This window comes from Enhydra lutris, unplaced genomic scaffold (genome assembly GCF_002288905.1).
Source record: "Enhydra lutris kenyoni isolate GAN:26980312 unplaced genomic scaffold, ASM228890v2 scaffoldscaffold28, whole genome shotgun sequence".
Taxonomy (NCBI): domain Eukaryota; kingdom Metazoa; phylum Chordata; class Mammalia; order Carnivora; family Mustelidae; genus Enhydra; species Enhydra lutris.
Genome location: NW_019154112.1, coordinates 6,009,519 through 6,029,827, shown reverse-complemented (window position 1 = coordinate 6,029,827; position 20,309 = coordinate 6,009,519). Strand labels below are relative to the sequence as shown.

Sequence of the window (20,309 nt, the reverse complement as noted above, 5' to 3'; positions counted from 1 at the left end):
TATTTATTTATTTGACAGATAGAGATCACAAGTAGGCAGAGAGGCAGGCAGAGAGAGAGAGAGAGGAGGAAGCAGGCTCCCTGCTGAGCAGAGAGCCCAATGCGGGGCTTGATCCCAGGACCCCGAGATCATGACCTGAGCCAAAGGCAGAGGCTTTAACCCACTGAGCCACCCAGGTGCCTGGTGACTTCTTTCTTTTTTTACAGAGGGGAAGAAAGGGGGATGGGACAGGGAGAGAGAGAATCTTAAGCCGGCTGCACACCCAGTGCAGAACCCAACATGGGGTTTGATCCCACGACCCTGAGAGTATGACCTGAGCCAAAATCAAGAGACGGACACTTAGATTGAGCCACCCCAGTGCCCTACTGACACTTATTTCCCTTAGCTTTATACCATCTAGATCCATCCATATTGTTGCAAATGGGAAGATTTCGTTCTTTTTTATGACTGAGTAATATTCCACTATGTGTATGTGTATATATCTATCTTTATCTACATCTTTATCCATTCATCTATTGATGGACACGTGGGTTGCTTCCATTAAAATGTGTTAATATGATTTTTAATAGACTTTAGTCTTAGAGCACTCTTAGGTTCATAGTAAAATTGAGCAGAAGTTACAGAGTTCTGATACATGCTCCATGCTCACACATGCACAGCCTTCCCTCCCCTCCTTAATAGCATACCCCACCAGAGCAGTACACTTACTGAAATTGATGAGCCTACATTGAACCTATAAAATTTTATGGGCTTTTTTTTTTTTTTAAGATTTTATTTATTTGACAGAGCACAAGCAGGGGTAGTGGCAGGGAGAGGGAGAAGCAGGCTCCCCACTGAGCAGGGAACCTGATGTGGGGCTTGATCCCAGGACCCCGGTACCATGACCTAAGCCGAAGGCAGACACTTAACCAGCTGAGTCACCCAGGTGCCCCAATTTTATGAGTTTTTTGTTTGTTTGTTTGTTTGTTTGTTTTTAGAGAGGGGAATGTGGGGGAGGGACAGAGAGAGAGAGAGAGAGAGCAAGAATCCAAAGCTGGCTGCACACCTAGCATAGAGCCTGATGAAGCCTGACGAGGGGCTCAGTCTCACAACCCTGAGATCATGACATGAGCCGAAACCAAGAGTCGGACATTTAACTTACTTGAGCCATCCAGGTGCCCCCAAATTTTGTATTTTAAAATGTATTCTTTGATTGCACTTTGCAGAAGGAAGAAAAAAGTACAGTTCATTGCTTTTATACTGGGCTATTTATATACTTTTAAACTTTTCCAGTTGCCTACAGTTAGGTATATATGGAAAGCATTTGAACTTAGGGATAGCTACATTATACATTTGTTTAAATATGTATTTTTACTTCAGATAGTGTTAGAAATAGGACTCCTGAAATTGATAAATTGTGTTTGAACTAATGGAAGTCCAGGTCAAGTGTTAGAACAAATTCCATATTCCTGGTGTATTATACCTATTATTACTATCCTAAAGCTCAAAAGAGCCTACAGATTAAAAATCTTAAAAATGTTTAATTCTGCTTCTAAGAATTCAACCTGAGAAAGTATGGTAGAAGCTTGCTTAACAAACTCCAGACTATGCTCTCCATTCTGTTTGCAAGTATGTTGAATGGTACTGCTATGTTCTTACTCTGTGGTAGGGTTCTACACTCTGCTTCAGCCAGTTCAAGTGGGCCTTGTCAATGCCCTCCAGTCACAGACCACTGGGGACACAGAGGTTATAGAACAAGTTGGGTTTATTACTCATTGTAGGGAGTGAAATTGCATATGGGAAATTGTGGGGTATTTTAGTAGAAGTGTTCAAAAGGATTTATTATGGAATTTGAGCTTGTATTAGGTGATTTGGGGAAGGGTTTAAGGAAGAGGGTCTTTGCTCTGGATGGGATATTGTTAGGATGTGGGCTGAGTCTTTAGGTGTCTTAATAAGTCTTATCTAGGGGGAAGGCTGAATAGACAGAGACTAAAAGCTACACCTGCTGGAGAAGCAGCAGTCACCCCTGTCAGCCAGGAGAGGGGGATGTTTGGTATTTGGTAGGTTGCAAAATGACCTTATTTTTTGTCCAGACAAAATTTTGAAGTGTTTTTGTTTTGTCTCACTTTTTCATGGTCTCGGAGTGACCTTGTCTGATGTTGATGTTTTGTGAGATTGTTTATGTCCAACAGGAAAATAGCATGGCCTAGCTTCCCCCTGGCCTGCTTCAGACGTCATTAAGGCCTAGCTGTCAGTGTCAAGCACTTTTTCTTCCTCTTAGTAAGAATCAGTTGAAATCTGTTTATCTCTATTGTGCTTTTTGTAATTATAGAATTTAATTAGATCATATATAAAATACTTTGTGTTTTACATAAAACAATTCGTGTAGAAAGAAAGGGATTATTTCAATGAAAACTTGAACATTTTTGGAAAGACTTACTAAGATGAATTGCTAAAAGCATTTTTTTTTTTTTTTTTTAGATTTTTATCTTTTATTTATTTGACAGGCAGAGATCACAAGTAGGCAGAGAGAGAGAGAGGTGGAAGCAGGCTCCCTGCTGAGCAGAGAGCCCGATGCGGGGCTTGATCCCAGGACTCTGGGATCATGACCTGAGCCGAAGGCAGAGGCTTTAACCCACTGAGCCACTCAGAAGCCCCGCTAAAAGCATTTTTTAAATTGCTATTGAATTAGGGGTGGATAAAAGGCAAAAACAAGTAGGCCATTTAGACCACATTTTTTTTTTTTTTTTAAAGATTTTATTTATTTATTTGACAGAGAGATCACAAGCAGGCAGAGAGAGAGGAGGAAGCAGGCAGAGAGAGAGGAGGAAGCAGGCTCCCCTAGAGAGCAGAGAGCCCGATGTGGGGCTCGATCCCAGGACTCCGAGATCACGACCTGAGCCGAAGGCAGCAGTTTAACCCACTGAGCCACCCAGGCGCCCCTAGACCACATTTTTACCAGAATTTTACTGATTGCTTTACAAGTATCTTCTGGTTCTCAGTCCACTTTAAAGAAACCCCCATTATAAATTGAAATGATATATCATAATTATGACGTATACAGTAAAGATGATGTGAAACTTTTTATCACCAAAGCCATACCTACAGACAAGGAGTTGACTTTGTTACAAAGATCAGTGAATTAACATACTTTGGTATGTTTTAATTTAAAATAAATATTTGAGACATGTATATGTTCTTTTTTTGATTCCTCACTCAAAGCAACATTTTAAATTAACCTACCAACTATAGTTCTGATTTTCAGGTAACAGGCCTTTACTATGCAAAAAAAAAAAAAAAAAGGCTACATGAAGATTTAGGTGCAAAATTGTTCATTAAAATTTAAAATAATAGAGGCTCCTGGGTGGCTCAGTGGGTTAAGCCCCTGCCTTTGGCTCAGGTCATGATTCCAGGGTCCTGGGATTGAGCCCCGAATTGGGCTCTCTGCTCAGCGGGGAGCCTGCCTCCCCCACCTTTCTCTCTGCCTGCCTCTCTGCCTACTTGTGATCTCTGTCAAATAAATAAATAAAAACCTTTAAAAAATAAATAAATAAAATTTAAAATAAGAAAAAAAGAAAGAACCTGTTTATTAATGGACGTGATGAAATTATAATCAAAAGGTGAAATACTATATAGTTATTAAAAGTCATTTTTCAGATACTATCTTTTAATAAGAAAAATGCTCATACAGTATGAAATGTAAAGAGTAAATCACAAAACCAAATAAACTATGACCGGAATTTTAAGAATGAATATGTAAAAATTTTAAATGCAAACAAAGTGTACATTTATAATTTGGAAGAAAATGAGCCAGGAAATTGACAGTTTACCCCAAATACTGGGATTTCAGAGGTTTTAAATTTTATTTTCTATGCTCCTCTATACTTTCCAGGTATTCTATGATAAGTAGCTTACCTTTTTTTAATCAGGGGAAGTACATTTCTTTTTTAAAAGTTTTTATTTAAATTCCAATTAGTTAACATACAGTGTAATATTAGTTTCAGGTATACAATTTAGTGATTCAGTATTTCGATACAATACTTGGTACTTATCACAAGGGGAAATACTATTGGTTGTTGTTGTTGTTTTTTAAAGATTTTATTTATTTATTTGACAGAGAGAAAGATCACAAGTAGGCAGAGAGAGGGGAGGATGCAGGCTTCAGGCTCCCTGCTGAGCAGAGAACCGGATGTGGGGCTCCATCCCAAGACCCTGAGATTATGACATGAGCCGAAGGCAGAGGCTTAACCCACTGAGCCACCCAGGCGCCCCTGGTTGTTCTTTTATTTTTTTTTTTAAAGATTTTATTTATTTATCAGGGCGCCTGGGTGGCTCAGTCATTAAGTGTCTGCCTCCAGCTTGGGTCATGATCCCAGAACCCTGGGATCGAGCCCCACATTGGGCTCCTTGCTCAGCAGGAGGCCTGCTTCTCCCTCTCCCACTCTCCCTGCTTGTGTTCCCTATCTCACCGTGTCTCCCTCTGGCAAATAATAAATAAAAAAGATTTAGTAAATAAAAAAGATCCATCTCACAACTCTGAGATCATGACCTGAGCCAAAACCAAGAGTAGGTTGCCCAACTGACTGAGCCATACAGGTGCCCCAAGATGTATATTAAATGAAAAGCCAAATTGAATGTATAGTAGGCTGTCATTTGTGTCTTAAATCTTTTGAGAAATGACAGCACACACTGGAAGGATATAAAAGGAACAATAGTGGCTTCTTATAAGGAAAGAATGGATACCCTTTCACTTTATATCTTTCTCTCTTGTGTGTGCTTTAATATAATAGTTATATATAACTTAGAAATTTTTAACTAAAATAAGTGTCTGATCTTTTGAAAGATTGTAATACTTAAGCTATAGTCATAAGTCATGAATGTTTAATCCATCTCTACTTACCTGCGTAAGTATAGAGTTCCCCTTATTCTAATATCCTGTCATCCACTCTCAGTTCAGGATAATAGCTTTCTTCAAAATTTACTTCCATTGGGATTCATTGTTTACCTGAATTTGCTATCCTTAAGTTTTTGATTGACGTTGTACCTTATTTTCGTATTTTATTCCTTTAGCTCACCTACGTTGTTTATTGTTTCCCAAAGGATTTAAGACTGCTTATTGTAAGATATAATTACAATTATATAAGCCAGGGGCATGTAGGTGGCTCAGTCAGTTAAATGTCTGCCTTCGGCTCAGGTCATGATCTCAGGGACCTGGGATGGAGCCTGCTTTTCCCTCTCCCTCTGCCTTCCACTCGCCCTACTTGTGCGCTCGCATGCTCTCTCTCTCAAATAAAACAAACAAAAAAAAAACAATTTATAAGTTAATATAGTTCCACAGTTGAGGAGTAAAATCAACTTCTGTTTCCTGGAAGGGGAGAAGAAATTCTGAGTTCAGTAGTTCTTGTGATTTGACAAAAGAACACATAATCATTTTGTTTAAAAAAAAATATATATATATATTTTTTTTTTCTTTTTCTAAATTTTGAGAAGACATCTTTCATGGGCCCTTTTATGCAATTTATACTTCTCCAATTGTTTGTTGTTTTTGTTTATCCAACTAAATTATAAGCTTCCTTAGGACAAATTCCATTTTGTTCCATACTATTTTTGTTCTATCTATACCTAGAAAAATGCCCTTATTATAGTTGAAATTATAAATTAAGCAACAACTACAACCCAGCTACATTTTAAAGATTATGTTATTGCCCCTTTTCAAAGATACAGTCTTTGAGCAATTTAGAAATTGATCCTACTTTCATTCTTCTCAGCAGGGAATCTACTCTGATCACCCTCAAAAATCCCAATTTATTTCTTAGTGGGTAAATGTTACCAGGTTCTTTTGTAGCCCCTATTTACTGAGTATGTAATGTAAAGAGAATAGGAAATTCGTTTGAACTTGTGTTTTTGATGGTTAAATATTTTTAAATAGGGCCTATAGCTTTCAACCACATTTTTTTCTCTTAGGCCAAGTTATCAAGGCATGGGACATTGGGGTGGCTACCATGAAGAAAGGAGAGATCTGCCATTTACTCTGCAAACCAGAGTATGCATATGGATCGGCTGGCAGTCTCCCCAAAATTCCCTCAAATGCAACTCTCTTTTTTGAGGTAAGTACGTGTGCGATGTTGCCTTGTTAGCATCTGTTCTACTATAGTGCTGGCTCTGAAGCAACAGGCAGTGGAACAAGTAGCTAGGCTTGCCACTGAGAATCAGATCCAACTTATTTATTTTGGAGCTTGGCTTCTTGAATTGTTTCCCACAAACCCAAGGGGTGTGTGCCAGTGCTTTCTTAGAAACGTGTTTCTGGCACAGAAAGGTTGTATCCAAATAAACAAAAGACACCAGGCTTAAGAAATAAAGGTTCTGGTCAGTGGCGTGAGTATAACCTACTTGAAATTGCCCAGAAGATAGGTTGGAAAAGGGGAGGTAAAGTGTTAAAGTGTACCCAAACCAAATTGTAAGGTATTCTCATATTATACAGGTTTACTCTTTGTCACAGATCTCACTCCTTCATTAGAAGTGGTAGGTGGTAATAATCTTATTCACCCTATGTTGACTTTTATATATTTGTCCAAATCTGATTAAAAAAATTAAGGGAGGAAATGCCTGAAACATCATAACTAGGTAAAAAACACCTATAGTTGATCATAGGCCTGATTCATAAGATTTATTTTTACATTGAAAAAGGGAATTCCATGAATCTGGGGTGGAAAGGTGGTGGCCTTTAGAGTCAGATAAAACAGTTCTGGGCCAGCACCTTGTAGTTCTGGCTTTTTGCCCACAAGGCAGCTTTCCTAGTATTTCCTGTCTGTCTTTGCACTGCAGCCGCACAGGATGTAGTCCTAGACATTGTCATTACGTGAAGGCTCTTTCCAGGTATTGAAAGTGCAGTGTTCCTTTTTTCCTACTTTTCCAATAACTGAGATGCATAGATAAATATAAAAGAGTTTTATTTTGTAAAATGAAAGGAGAATTGGTTGCCCTTGTCTTTAAGTATGTTCTGTTGGCTCTGTTTGGTCTTTTCTCAGCCAGATCCTTTTTTTCCTTTCTAGATTGAGCTTCTTGATTTCAAAGGAGAGGATTTATTTGAAGATGGAGGCATTATCCGAAGAATCAAACGGAAGGGAGAAGGATATTCAAACCCAAATGAAGGAGCAACAGTAGAAAGTAAGTGTTGCTGTGACAACAATACTTAGTCCTTAAAAGCTGGGCTCCATTTATGGGGATAAAATGGAGATTTCTTTCTAAAAATGGGTTTATAGTAATAAACAAATATAGCCCAAGAATAGTTTCAAATTGAACATTTATTAAGTAGTGACTTTATTTGGTAAATATTCATTCCAGCATGTCCATGCCAGGTCCTGTGCCAGCTTCTGTAGACCCAGAAAGTGAATAAAAGGTAATCCCATCCATCAAGTCCAAATCTATGGACTCCTTCATGTGCCAGCAACTAAGTTAGCTGCCTTACATATTTATTTATTCATTTATTTCTCCCAATAACATTATGAGATAAGATTTATTATCCCCAGGTAAGAAAAGTAAGTTGAGGGAAGTTACATAAATTGCCCAAGGTTACAGAGTTACTAAACAGAGCAGTTAGATTGTAGTGCACTTCAGAACTCTCAAACCCATTTCACTGGCTTTTCTCAAGATGAAAAAGTTCATCTTATATCAAAATTGGATAAAATTGTTCATTCTATTCTAGGAGACCTTGGTTCAAGTTCTCCTTTGCCATTTATTGGATGACTTAAAGCTATTCCATTTTTTATTTGCTAAGTTGGGAGTAAGGATACTACTGAGGACTGGCATACTGATCACTCCTCCTCCCTCCTAGAGTACGTTCGACGTACCGTCATATACCCCATTTGTCATCATGTACCCTATACTATAATCAGTGCTTGCCCCTTTGCCCAGTATCCAGCTTGAGCACCAGAATCTTTCTTCATCTTTTTGTTTCCAGCATCACCTACAGCACTTTCCACTGTAGGTGTAAGGTAGATGCTCTCTACTTGGACAGATGTTTGAAAGATGCCATTCTCTGGGCTGAAGTACTTTCAAAAAGTTGTGAGAAGACATGGAAAAATACTTCCACTAAGAAAACACTCAAAGCACTAAAAAAGGATGGCAAATGAGCTATGATAAAAGTTTATTTTATATAAAATTTTTATTTTATTTAAAATATTTTATTTAAATATTTTATTTAAAATAAAGAGTTCATTTGGAACAGTAAACCAGAATGGTTGATCTTCTTATCTTTACCATTGTTTATACTATTTGAGACCCATGTTTCATTTCTGAGAGTCTGGCAAATTAGTTCAGATTGAGTTACTCAGGGGGTATAGCTCAGGGGTAGAGCATTTGACTGCAGATTGAGTTACTCATTTAATTGGAACCAGTTATAGTAATACTGTACTATTGCAGTTGAAATGTTTAGGTAACTATTATCATGGTAACTTTTTGGAATAAATGAAGAGGAGCTCACATGTTGGAGAAATAGCTAGACCAGGAGTCAGAGATAGGATTCTGGCTTCAGCTGACTCTAACTAGCCCTTGCCTCTCTGAGTGTTAGCTTCCTTCCTTTCTAATGACACAGGGGTAGACATCTTAATTTGTAAGGTCCTACTAGCCCTGAACATTCCATGACAGAATTCTAGGAAAGTTACAGGGATGATAGAAAATTACCTTTAGCAAGTGCACAAAAGGTTATCTATAACATATATTATAATTTTTTATTATGAAAATTTTCAAACATATACAACAATAGAGATTTTTCCCCATATGATATAGTAACTCCCCAAATTCAACAATTTATAATGAATATTTTTAAACTGGAGGTTTTTGGCAACCAAAATAAAAGGAAAAACTTTTCCTGATTATTGACAAGGCCACAAAGCCACCACTGCAGAGTTAACTTTGGGGCAGGCTAAATTCAATCAGATCTTGCTTTTAGTAGTATTTTCAGTGGGAGTCTTTATTTTTAGCTTTCCATTTTAAAATAATTTTCAACTTACAAACTGTGAAACTAGTACAGAGAATTTCTCCTATATGCTTCACCCAGCTTCCCCTAATGTTCACATCTTCCCTCGCCACGGTACATCTATCAAAGTCAGGAAATTAACCTTAATGGAATACTGTTAACTGTTCTGTAGATCTTATGTGAATTTCATCAGTTCCCACACCGATGTCCTTTTTCTGGTCCATGGTCAGATTCAGGATCCACCATTATTATTGTATTTAGTCCCTCTAATAGTAGCCTCTCCAGTGTGTGACAGTTGATAAGTCTTTCTGTGATTTTCATGACTTTAACACTTTTGAAGATAACTGGCTGATCTTAGAATATACTTCAGTTTGGGTTTGTCTGATTAGATTGAAGTTACACATTGTTTTGAAAAATGCCATATAAGTGATGTGCCCTTCTCAGTTCTTCATTATCAAGGGGTACATGTTAGTGATGATACTAACTTGGGTCCCTTGGTTAAAGTGGGGTCTGCCATGTTTCTCCTTTGTAAAGTTCCTATTTTTGCCTTACTAAGTATCTCACTGGCAGAGAACTACTAGGAGACCATGCGGAGGTCTTTTATATCATACCTTCACGTGCTGATTTTAACATCCATGAATGATTTTTGTATGCAACAGTTATTACTGTAGTACTTGCCTAATGGAAATTTTTCTACTTCCATTGTTCTTCTACAGTTTAATTGGAATTCTGCTATAAGGAAGAGCTGCCTCCCCTCCCCTGTTTATTCAGTTATTTTCAATAGTGTGGACTCATGGGAATTTATTTTATTCTGTAGGTTATTATTCATTGCTATTCTTATTTGTTGCTCAAATTGTCCCAGGTTTGGCCATTAGAAGGTTCTTTTCAATGTACCTTCTTTGATTTTTAAGCACTTCCTTACTTTTTTTTGTTTTGTTTTGTTTTTTTAAGATTTTATTTATAAGGTGCCTGGATGGTTCAGAAGTCTCTGCCTTCAGCTCAGGTCACAATCTCCGGGTCCTGGGATTGAGCCCCAGGTCAGGCTTTCTGCTCAACTGGGAGTCTACTTCTCCATCTCCCTCTGCCTCTCCCCTGCTTGTTTTCTCTCTCTCTCACTCTCTCTCTCAAGTAAATAAATAAAATCTTTTTTTTTTTTTAAGATTTTATTTATTTGCCAGAGAGAGAGAGAGAGAGAGAGCGAGCGAGTACACACAAGCAGGCAGAGGCAGCGAGAGAAGCAGGTTCCCTGCCGAGCAAGGAGCCCGATGTGGGACTCGATCCCAGGACCCTGGGATCATGACCTGAGCCGAAGGCAGTGGCTTAACCCACTGAGCCACCCAGGCGTCCCAATAAAATCTTTTTTAAAAGCAATTTTACTTAATTGTTTTAAAGAGAGCAAGCAGGGGGAGAGGGACAGAGGGAGAGAATCCCAAGCAGACTCCATGCTAAATGCAGAGCCCAACCCAGGGCTCAGTCTCATGACCCCAAGACCGTGATCCTAGCTGAAACTAACAGTTGGACGCTTAACCAGCTGAGCCACCCAGGTGCCCTAGTACTTCCTTACTTTAGGTACAAGATGCTCTAGGCTCATTTTGTAACTTCCTTGCCTCAGGGCTGGAATTAGCTGATTCGTGGAGGAGCTCTGATTTATTAGAGAAAGGTATTTAGAAACCAAGATCCAGGTGCTAAGTATACTCACACTATGGAATGTTACTGCTTCTAGAACCTCTTAAGCAGACAGAGCTAGGAAATGTATTTGCCTCGATGTGCATCTCTAACCAACTACAGGTATTCTTTCTCAGTCTGTATATATATTACAAACTCTGAGTACACACTAACACTCACAGTTCCAGTCCAACTCCACTGGTTCATTCATATTTAAAACTGCTTTCTCCAGCAGTGAGAAACCTCTCATTATCCACAATATATTTATTTGTTTAATTGTATTTTATACAGAAAGTAGTTTTTAAATTGCTAACCCACACCCTGTGAAAAACAAACTTTCTAAATATAGGAAATACTTGTGCATAGTTCCTTTAGTCATGAGCCTTAGAGCATACATTTGAAAACACTGTTTTCCAACTTAGGTTAGTTCCTTTTCCTCACTCCCTTCAGTGTGGTCATGCTATTTCTTTATAATGCAGTTATGTTCATTTGTTATGTTTGTGTCCAGCACACACTGGTTGATGTTAACTATTTATTTGTGTTTGGAGTAGATGAAACATTACCATGATTCTAAACTATACAATAAGATATACACAGAAATGTTCTCCCCCCTCATCTCTACTAACTTGTTCTCATTTTCCCATTATTTCCACCTTCCTTCCTACCTACCTCCTTTGGCCACTAGTCACAGTTCCTGGTTTATACTTCTTGTACTTCTTCTGCAAAAATGAGCTAATATCTGGGTTTTTTCCCTCTTATATCCCCTTCCCTTAACATTACTATAAATGGGTTTTAGAAATATTTGATTAATTCTTTATCTCATTTTACTTTTTCTGTTTCCAAATATCTTAAGACAGGGTTATGACTGATTTTTGTCTCTCATCTTGTTAGGATTGTACTTTCCTGGGAAATTTTAGAGTAAGTGGTTTATTTTTACTTTTTCTCCCAAAAGCCCTTTTTGGTTTTCTGGAACAAATCAGTTATATAAAAATGTATTTTCACTTATCAAGGGTAAGGTGTCCTGCTTTCCCTCTTTGAAACAAGTTCGCCATGTGGGAGGAATACAGAAGTTTGACTCTGTCCGAAACCACGATCAACTTGTTCTGGAAAAGTCTTCTCCGTCTTTACCAGTTTGCCATTTCTTTCTTTCTTTCTTTTTTTTTTTTAAAGATTTTATTTATTTATTTGTTAGAGAGAGAGCACGAGCACAGGCAGAGTGGCAGGCAGAGGCAGAGGGAGAAGCAGGCTCCCCGCCAAGCAAGGAGCCCGATGTGGGACTCGATCCCAGGACGCTGGCACCATGACCTGAGCCGAAGGCAGCCACTTAACCAACTGAGCCACCCAGGCGTCCCACCAGTTTGCCATTTCTGATAGCATCACCTATACATTTAGATTCAAGGCCAGGAAGACATCCCAGAACTAAAGCCAGTTCTGCAGTGAAGGGAACAGGAGACAGTGATGATCCATCATATATCATTATAGACACACAAGAGTTAAGAGTGCCTGTCACTTCTGTGAAAAGGGACGGTGAATAGCTGGGGAGGGACACACAAGTTTTGGAAGTGATGGACTTGAATTCTGAATCTTGGAATCACTACTTGATATTCTTAGGACTTTAGACAAGTTACTTGACTACCTTGGGCATCCAGATTCGTCATCTGTAAAACAGGAATGATAATCTTTATACCCACACAGGTTGTTGTGACAGTTAAATGAAGAAAGTTGCCTAATTCAGGACATTTAATTTCTTTTTCTACCTTATATTCTGCTTATATAATTTGTTTTGCTTCCTGAAAGTAGATTTAAGGAAGGAAATCCTTGACTCCTCTTTATCTTATATCCTACATCCAATTCATCACCAAATTCTTTTGACTCTACCAGAGTTGACCTAGAACCCCTGACTAATTTGCCTTTGTTGTTAACAACAGTCTTCAAATTAATTTTATAGCTTCTTAATACTCATTGTACCTAAATCCTATTTCTCCAGGATTGTCGTTTGTTTGGGTTTTGAAGAATAAAGTTATGGACTGAATCAAAAGGCTTTTACTGAATTACGAACTTTTGCTTCCTTTTAATTATTTTGTATGTGGAAGGGGAGAGAACTTATGTTCGTTAACAGGATTTATTCTTCCTCAAAAAAATTTTTTTAAGATTTTATTTATTTGAGAGAGAGAGAGAACTCAAGCAGGAGGAGGGGCAGAAGGAAAGGGTGTGAAGCACCACGGAGCAGGGAGCCCGACATGGGACTGGATCCCAGGACCCTGGGATCATGACCTGAGCTGAAGGCAGACGCTTAATTGAACCACCTAGATACCCCTCAAAAAAATTTTACTCTCTCTGTCAGGATCCTAATAATTGCAGATCAATTTTTAGATTCTGTTCCAGTTTGTTTTTCTTATGTCAATTAAGATGACCATCTTGTCATTTTTCTTCAATCTTGTTCTTTTTCCATTAAAAAAAAAAGTCAGTGTTCTAAGGCAGTCTATTTGACAGTGGGATGAAGACTGATACTTTAGTCATCATACTTTAGTTGCCAACAGTAGCTACATGGTTACCTTTAAGCTTTGCTTTCTTAGAAATCTGACACAAGGCTCTAAATAGCTACCACTCCTCCTTCCCCAAGTCCCCTGTCGGTCACTTTTTTTTTTTTTTTGTTAATTTCAGTGCTTTGAGTCAAACATCAAAATGCTGGCTGTCTGTGGCTCTCTCGCCTCACCGTACCTTCAATCTCATTTGAATGCAAAAAATGCAGACAGTCATCAGTGTTTTCAAATATGAACATTTCAGCAGAACCACCTGAAGGATTCAGTTTGCTGGAATACCCTTCCTTCTCACGTCCTTTCCCTACCCAGATTCCACTGAATTCCTAAGAGATGGGCAAGGGGTTTGGAGAATGATTTTTAAGAAAGAGTAAGAAATCCATAATTGTGCTGGAAAATAGAATACAAGAAGTGGATCAGGAATTATGAAGAATTTCTGGAATAAAGTAGATAAAATTGGACGGATGGAAACTAGACTTAGGAAACCCAACTCAAAACAGGTGTAGAGAAGATCTCTGCAGAGGTACATACCATTCTTCTCAACAGACTTGGGCAGAACTCCAAGCTCATAGTCAGCTGGTGCAAGGGAGCGAAAGCAGGCTATGGGGCAATCATCAGGTTTCTTATAAAACAATATGGAACAGCTGGGGTAGTAAACTTTAGTAGCAGTATTCAACTTTGGCTGAATTTAGAATTACCTGGGGAGCTTTTAAAATCCTGATGCCCAGACCAGCTAAAAAAGAATCTTAAATCTCATAGGCTGGAACTCCAGGCACACATTTTTAAACTCCCTGGGTGATTCTAATTTGCAACCAAGGATTGAGAATTACTCTAGGGTCTGGCTATGTCTTTGCTCCTGGGCTAAAGTCAGTAAGGCCAGATTTCTAAAATAAAATAGGGATCTCTGCCTCAAAAGACTCCCTGTTTTAGGAGTTGGACTAGAGAATGAGGACATATTGAATGGCTTGAACTTACAAAGCAGATTTGAAGGGGAAGGAATGTGAAATAGCTCTGTGCCATAGTAAAGAGCCTCAAGTGTTTTATTCCTGAAATAAGACCTTTTCGTATATCACAGCTGGGGAAAGGTTTCCCCAGCCTTCATGGCGCATCGTGCTCAGCTCATAGTAAATACTTCATAAATATTTCTGGAACCTCCACCCCTAGATTTCCATAATCAGCCCACCCCTTTGGGGGAAAGATTACCATGGAAATGTATCCAACTGCTTAGAAAAACTGAAAACCAGTGCCAGATATCAACAATCATTTGATCTTTCTGAATCCATCCTTTATAATATGACCAGATAACAAAGAAATGTCAGCAAGTACCTATGAGAAAAAGAAGCACCAAGATAGATTAAGAAGAAATAGAAGAGAACTTTAAAAATATTTATTATTACTGGGACGACTGGGTGGCTCAGTCAGTTAAGCGTCGAACTGTTGATTTCAGCTTAGGTCATATCTCAGGGTCCTGGAATCAAGCACCATATTGGGCTCAGCATTCAGCACAGAGATCTGTTCATCCCTCTCCCCCTGCTCCTCCTCCCCCACCCCCATGCGAGCACATGTGCTCTCTCTCTCTCTCTCTCAAATAAATTAAAAATCTTTTAAAAATATAATATTTATTACCGTCTTCAGAAAATCCAAGATATGGAAGGTGGAAGAAAGAAGATAGGGATGAAAAAATCAAAGATAGATCAATTGAATCTAATCAAACATGTGATAGAAGAAAATTTCCTAAAGATAGAAGAGGCTTAAGAGCCTAAAGTGCCAGTTGAGAGGGGCCTACAGCAGTAAAGAATGCTTTTTCCCCTAGATACATTCTGATAAAATTTCTTAATCCACAGCTTAGAAGAAAATTTTGAGCATTTCCACGGAGGAACAAGCTCTATGGAAAGCAGTGAGAATCACAATGACATCAGACTTACTCATGATACTGAACACTATATGGCAATGCTTTGAGCATTGCGACTATGAGTATTTTGAACCTAGAGTTGTATACTCAGACAATTCCTTTAAGTGGAAGAACAAAGTTAACTTTTTGGAATATGCAGACTCATGCCCTTTTTGAAAAAACAAAAACAAAAAAACAACTGTAGGATATACTAAAATATCACAAAAAAATAAAGCCAAGAAGTGAAGACTTCAAGACATAAGCAACATTAGTGAGCAAAAAAGTAATTTCCATAACATGTCAGGAAAGTTGGATGCATTTAACTTGACAGATCCTGAAATGGCAAAACTATAATACAAGTAATAGTAGTTTAACAACCTGGAACTAGGTTCTGGGTCATTTCAACAAAATGCCATGCAGATGGGAAATGGAGGGGGAGGCAAAATTGCCCCGGTGGCTCAGTCGGTTAAATGTCCAACTCTTAATTTTGGCTCAGGTCATGATCTCAGGATGGTATGATCGAGCCCTGCATCAGGCTCACACTGGGCATGGGGCCTGCTTGAGATTCGCTCTCCACCTCTTCCTCTGCCTCTCAATCACCATCCCCCCTCTCTCACATGTTCCCTCCCTCTCTCTTCCTCTCTCTCTCTCTCTCAATAAATAGATAAGTATCAAAAACCAAGTGGTACCAAAAATTGAAAATAGAGGAATGATTTCATGTATGCCCATGTTGAGATCTGATAGAGCTCTGAGGTTTTTTTGGTTTTGTTTTTCATATGCTTTTGAAGTATTTGTGAATGTCCTGGTAAATTTGGTCCAGTGAGAGAGAGCAAATTCTTGAAACCACTTTATTATATGTTTTCACAAAATAATGCAGTGTGGCACTTGGTCTAAAATGGACACTGTTTATTCTTTCAAATATCTTGAATTTATGTAGCTCCTTGTAAAAAAGGCAGCTTCAAGCCTTCAGCTAGAGTAAAATCTTCGTAGAAAATAGTCTTTTTTGTTAATTTTAAAAATCCAGCCAATGGATCGTTTATTTTAAAATAGTACTAAAAGACAGAAGCTGCATATCAGTAAAAAAATTTAAATAGCTCTTGGAATTTATTAAAAATAGGAGTACTGGGATGCCTGGGTGGCTCAGTTGGTTAAGCAGCTGCCTTCGGCTCAGGTCATGATCCCGGCGTCCTGGGATCGAGTCCCACATCGGGTTCCTTGTTCTGTGGGGAGCCTGCTTCTCCCTCTGCCTCTGCCTGCCACTCTGTCTGCCTGTGCTCGCTCTCTCTCTGACAAATAAATAAATAAAAAAAATAAAATAAAAAAAAATAAAAATAGGAGTACTGACTAGTATTCAAAAAGGAAAATTCCCAGAAGTAAGTAAAAATCACTACCGTTTTCCTTAAGGCCCTGTTTTCAAATTAATTGTTAAATAAATATTTACTATCTGGCCTTGAACTGTGTGTTAGGCACTGTAAGGTACAAAAGAAGGGGAAGACATTGTCTTTGTCTACCAACTTTGAGTTTTATTCATACTGCGACAGCCCTCTCTGTGGAGCCATTAAGTGGCTTCTCGAGCAAAAGTTCAAAAACATGTTTAATCTGGTATAATTTACCTCTGATTGCAGAAAAATAATGATAGCCAACTTCCATTGAGTTCACCTCTGTGTATCACAATGTCTTCACATAGTAGGTACCCTGACATAAGAATGAACGAATGCAAAAAAAAAAAAAAAAAAAAAGAATGAACAAATGCCAGGTGTTGGGCTAACAGCTTTCATTCAGGCCCTGATTTAATCCTCTCTGCAATTACTAGTTAGCTAGTATTGTTTTCTCTATTTTGTGGATGGAGAAACTGAGCTTCAGATAATTTAGATGACCTTGCCCAAAGCCACAACTGTTAAGTGGCAGAATGGGATTGGAATCCAGGTCTGACTAAAGTGCTCTCCCCGTGTAAAGACAGGAGTGGTGCAGATTTGTGTTCGTGTAGGATTTGTTGCTGTGCGTATGGTCACTATTTAGACTAAGATCTATCATCTCTCATCCATTTGCATGAATTCTTCTAGTCAGGTAGCTAGGGTGTCCGCCTGCCCGCAGTTAGCCACTGCCCCTCAGTTCTGTCAGCGATCGCACGATGGTATTTGGTCATCTTGCACAGTAGAAAGTGGTGCAGAGGAGCAAGAAGGCAGTTTGGGGGAAATCTGACCACCATGCTTGCAGTTTCTCTTCTAATCAGTGATTAATATGCCTCTCCTGATTTAGAACTCCATCTCTGTTTCCTTATTTGCCTTTTCAGGGGGTCATTAAGAATCCACTATCTCTTGGATGTTCTGCTCTATTAGGCAGGCAGAGAGAAACTCATTTGGCATGAACTAGGCAGCAGAAAAAACCCTTGCCATGTGGGAGTAACCTGTCACAACCTGGTTTTCTCTGGCCAGATGACTGGTCTTGTCTAGTAGTAATGCCATTACAACATTCCCATTCAGATCCCCATGACCCAGTAATTGTTTTGGGAACGAGTGCAAAGCTATCAGACACCAGCTACTATAATTAGAAAAGGGAAAAACAGACACTCACCAGAGCTAACGTCTTTAGGCTGGAGCATTTACGGCACATTTTTTTTAGGTTATGGAGCCTCCTTCTCAGTTTTGCTTCCTAAAATACAAAGTCTACAGTTTTTGGGTTCTCGCATTCCAGTTTTTGTTACTGCAGTACACTCTTTCCTTTTCCCCCCTATTTTAATCGGAGTACAAATTGCTGTCAGCACATCGAGTTCATGTGCCAGCCACATTCAGAACAGGGTGTTCTGTGCTCTTCAAAACAAAATTGCTCTAGGGCAGTAAGAGAACAATAAGTCAGAGCTCCAGTTTAAGTGATGTTTTGCAGCAGACCCGGCTTACTTGATGTGGTTACACTCGGATTGCTCAGCAAAGCTCGAGTAATTTCATTTGGTTTGACTTCATGGGGTTTGGAGGACCTCCCCCTCCAAGTTCCATGGACTTTAAGTCAAGAGAAAATGTTGTTCCTTTTTGTGTCTTTTTTTTTCTCTACCGAAAAAGCCCTAAGTAGAAGCATCCTGTATGTACTTTTATTCTCTTTGGACACGTCATAGATCATTTACTTCCTGTAAATCATGCTGGTTGGAATTAGCAACAGACCTCCTGAGCCCTAGAGGCCGAGCTCCCAGTGAGTCATGATGGTTATTATTAAATATTTATTAAGTGAGTATTTGTACTAAGAGATGCAAGGTCAAAAGCAACCACAGGTCTTCCTAGCCAGAGCTGCCACAGTTTTCTTTTGTATCAGTTGTTGAGACAATTAAGAAAAAACAAAAACAAAACCCAAGCATTGGACCTGGAGGAGCCAGGCATGTTTGATCTGTCACCATGAAGGGGGCCCCTGCTGTAGCGGTCGGTGGCATTTCTGTGGCTCCAGGGTGGTGCGTGAGTTCTTGTCAGCAGTCTTGCAGAACTTGTCACACCAGTGTTCTGAGTTTAGAAATCAGTTAACAGAGAGATAGCCTTTGCTACTTGTAGATGTAAAGAATCAATGGGTTATATACTCCTTGAGCCTGTGACACCTTCTCTCACACAGACATTCCAGATTTGAAAAGGCTGTGGTTTTCTTTGTACATATGAACTGGTATGTGTGTGTGCGTGTGTGTGTGCCTGCATGTATCAGTTGAAGATTTGATGGCACTGTAGGTAGTGTTCAGGTCCAACTTAAAAGAGTTAGATTTACCCAAAAAAAAAAAAGTCCATATAAAAGGTACTAAATATGAGAATTATTGCGGATTTTTACTTTCCTATAAGATAGCCATAAAAATTGGTTCTGTCATTTATTGTCTTTTATTGTCTTGCTTTCATTATAGTTTCCTTACCTTCCTTATAATTTGAAATCTTCTTTTGCTTGCTTGCTTCACTTACCTTTCCCAACACATTTATTAGTAGCCAGTCTTTCTTTCCCCCTAATATGGGTTGTCCCACGTAAAGAGAACTTCTAAAATTATTTATATAATTTTAACATCAAGTACACGCATCAAGCTGAAAACTAGCCTAGGAAACTGACACACAGGCAGGAATCCTTTGCAGAGTCTCTGGATTTCCTGTTTTGAAAACACATTCAAACTTGATCAACCAAAAACCACAATGAATGTACTGATAGTTTCCTCCCCGACTAAATGTACTCTCCTTTAGGGAGGAAGACATTTCTAACAATAAACCTGAGACAGAAAAATCTGTCAGCTGAATTGTGATATACTAGGATAATAAGTCTCAAGACTTGAGAATATTCCTCAGTTCATGAGCTGAAACTCACTTTGCTCAGCAATTTTTTTTTGTTCATGAAAAGTATCATCGCATTAGTCTACATCAAATTTCTGAGGCAGATTTTAAAATATGTAAGAGCATAAACTTCTCAGGACTTTCCATTCCTTTAGCAACATCAGTTTTTATTTATTTAAGTAAAAATATCTTAAGCCTTAGACACCCTGCAGAACCTCTCTAGATGTATCTGAAAATAATAAAGCTGAATTTATTTTGAGACTATTTTCCAATTCAAAAGAATTTTCAATGTGCTATCAATTGATTAAGTTTTATATGATCTAGAACATTCCAAAAGTGATTGTAATAGAGAGGATCATCTACTTTTATGACTGTGGGACATGGAGCAAAATTCCTTTATATCAACTCCACCCTGAGAGCCAGTGTATTTCTTGCCCTTGTTTGGAGAGTCACACCTCTCTCTAATTTGGCCCAAGTTTCTTGGACTCCATCCTACGTCTTTGTTGGAAGCACATCAGGATGGTCTTATCTTAGTAAATCAGAAAAGGATAGAGAACTTTATTTATTTATTTTTAAGATTTTACTTATTTGACAGAGAGTGAGAGAGAAAGGCAGAGCAGCAGGCAGAGGGAGAGAGAGAAGCAGGCTCCCCGCTGAGCAGAGAGCCCGATGTGGGGCTCAATCCCAGGATCCTGGGATCATGACCTGAGCGGAAGGCAGATGCTTAACCCACTGAGCCACCCAGGCACCCCAGGATAGAGAGCTTTAAAGCATAAATGTCCATGTGACATTGTGGCACTTGATGACTATACCACTACCATTTGCTTTTCGGGGTTTCTCGAATTTTTCAGGCTCGGGCTTAAAGGTAACCTGATCAAATAATTAACTGCAGGAATTGGCTTTGAAGCTGGTTTCTGGCCTGTATCAGAGAACTGTATCACTGGGTCATAGTTTCATAGAATTGTAGAGCTTCAGAG

At 38.8% G+C, this 20,309-nt stretch overlaps 1 protein-coding gene across 4 annotated transcripts in view; it reads left to right on the top strand.

The window, feature by feature from the left end:
• Positions 1 to 20,309, top strand: part of LOC111152348 (FK506 binding protein 5) — a 117,399-nt gene that overhangs the window by 74,794 nt on the left and 22,296 nt on the right. For all 4 annotated transcript variants that reach the window (XM_022510856.1, XM_022510857.1, XM_022510855.1 and 1 more), the window contains exons 5-6: positions 5,944 to 6,086; positions 7,032 to 7,146. In XM_022510856.1, the coding sequence (XP_022366564.1) occupies positions 5,944 to 6,086; positions 7,032 to 7,146 (258 nt within the window). The remainder of the gene's footprint in view (positions 1 to 5,943; positions 6,087 to 7,031; positions 7,147 to 20,309) is intronic.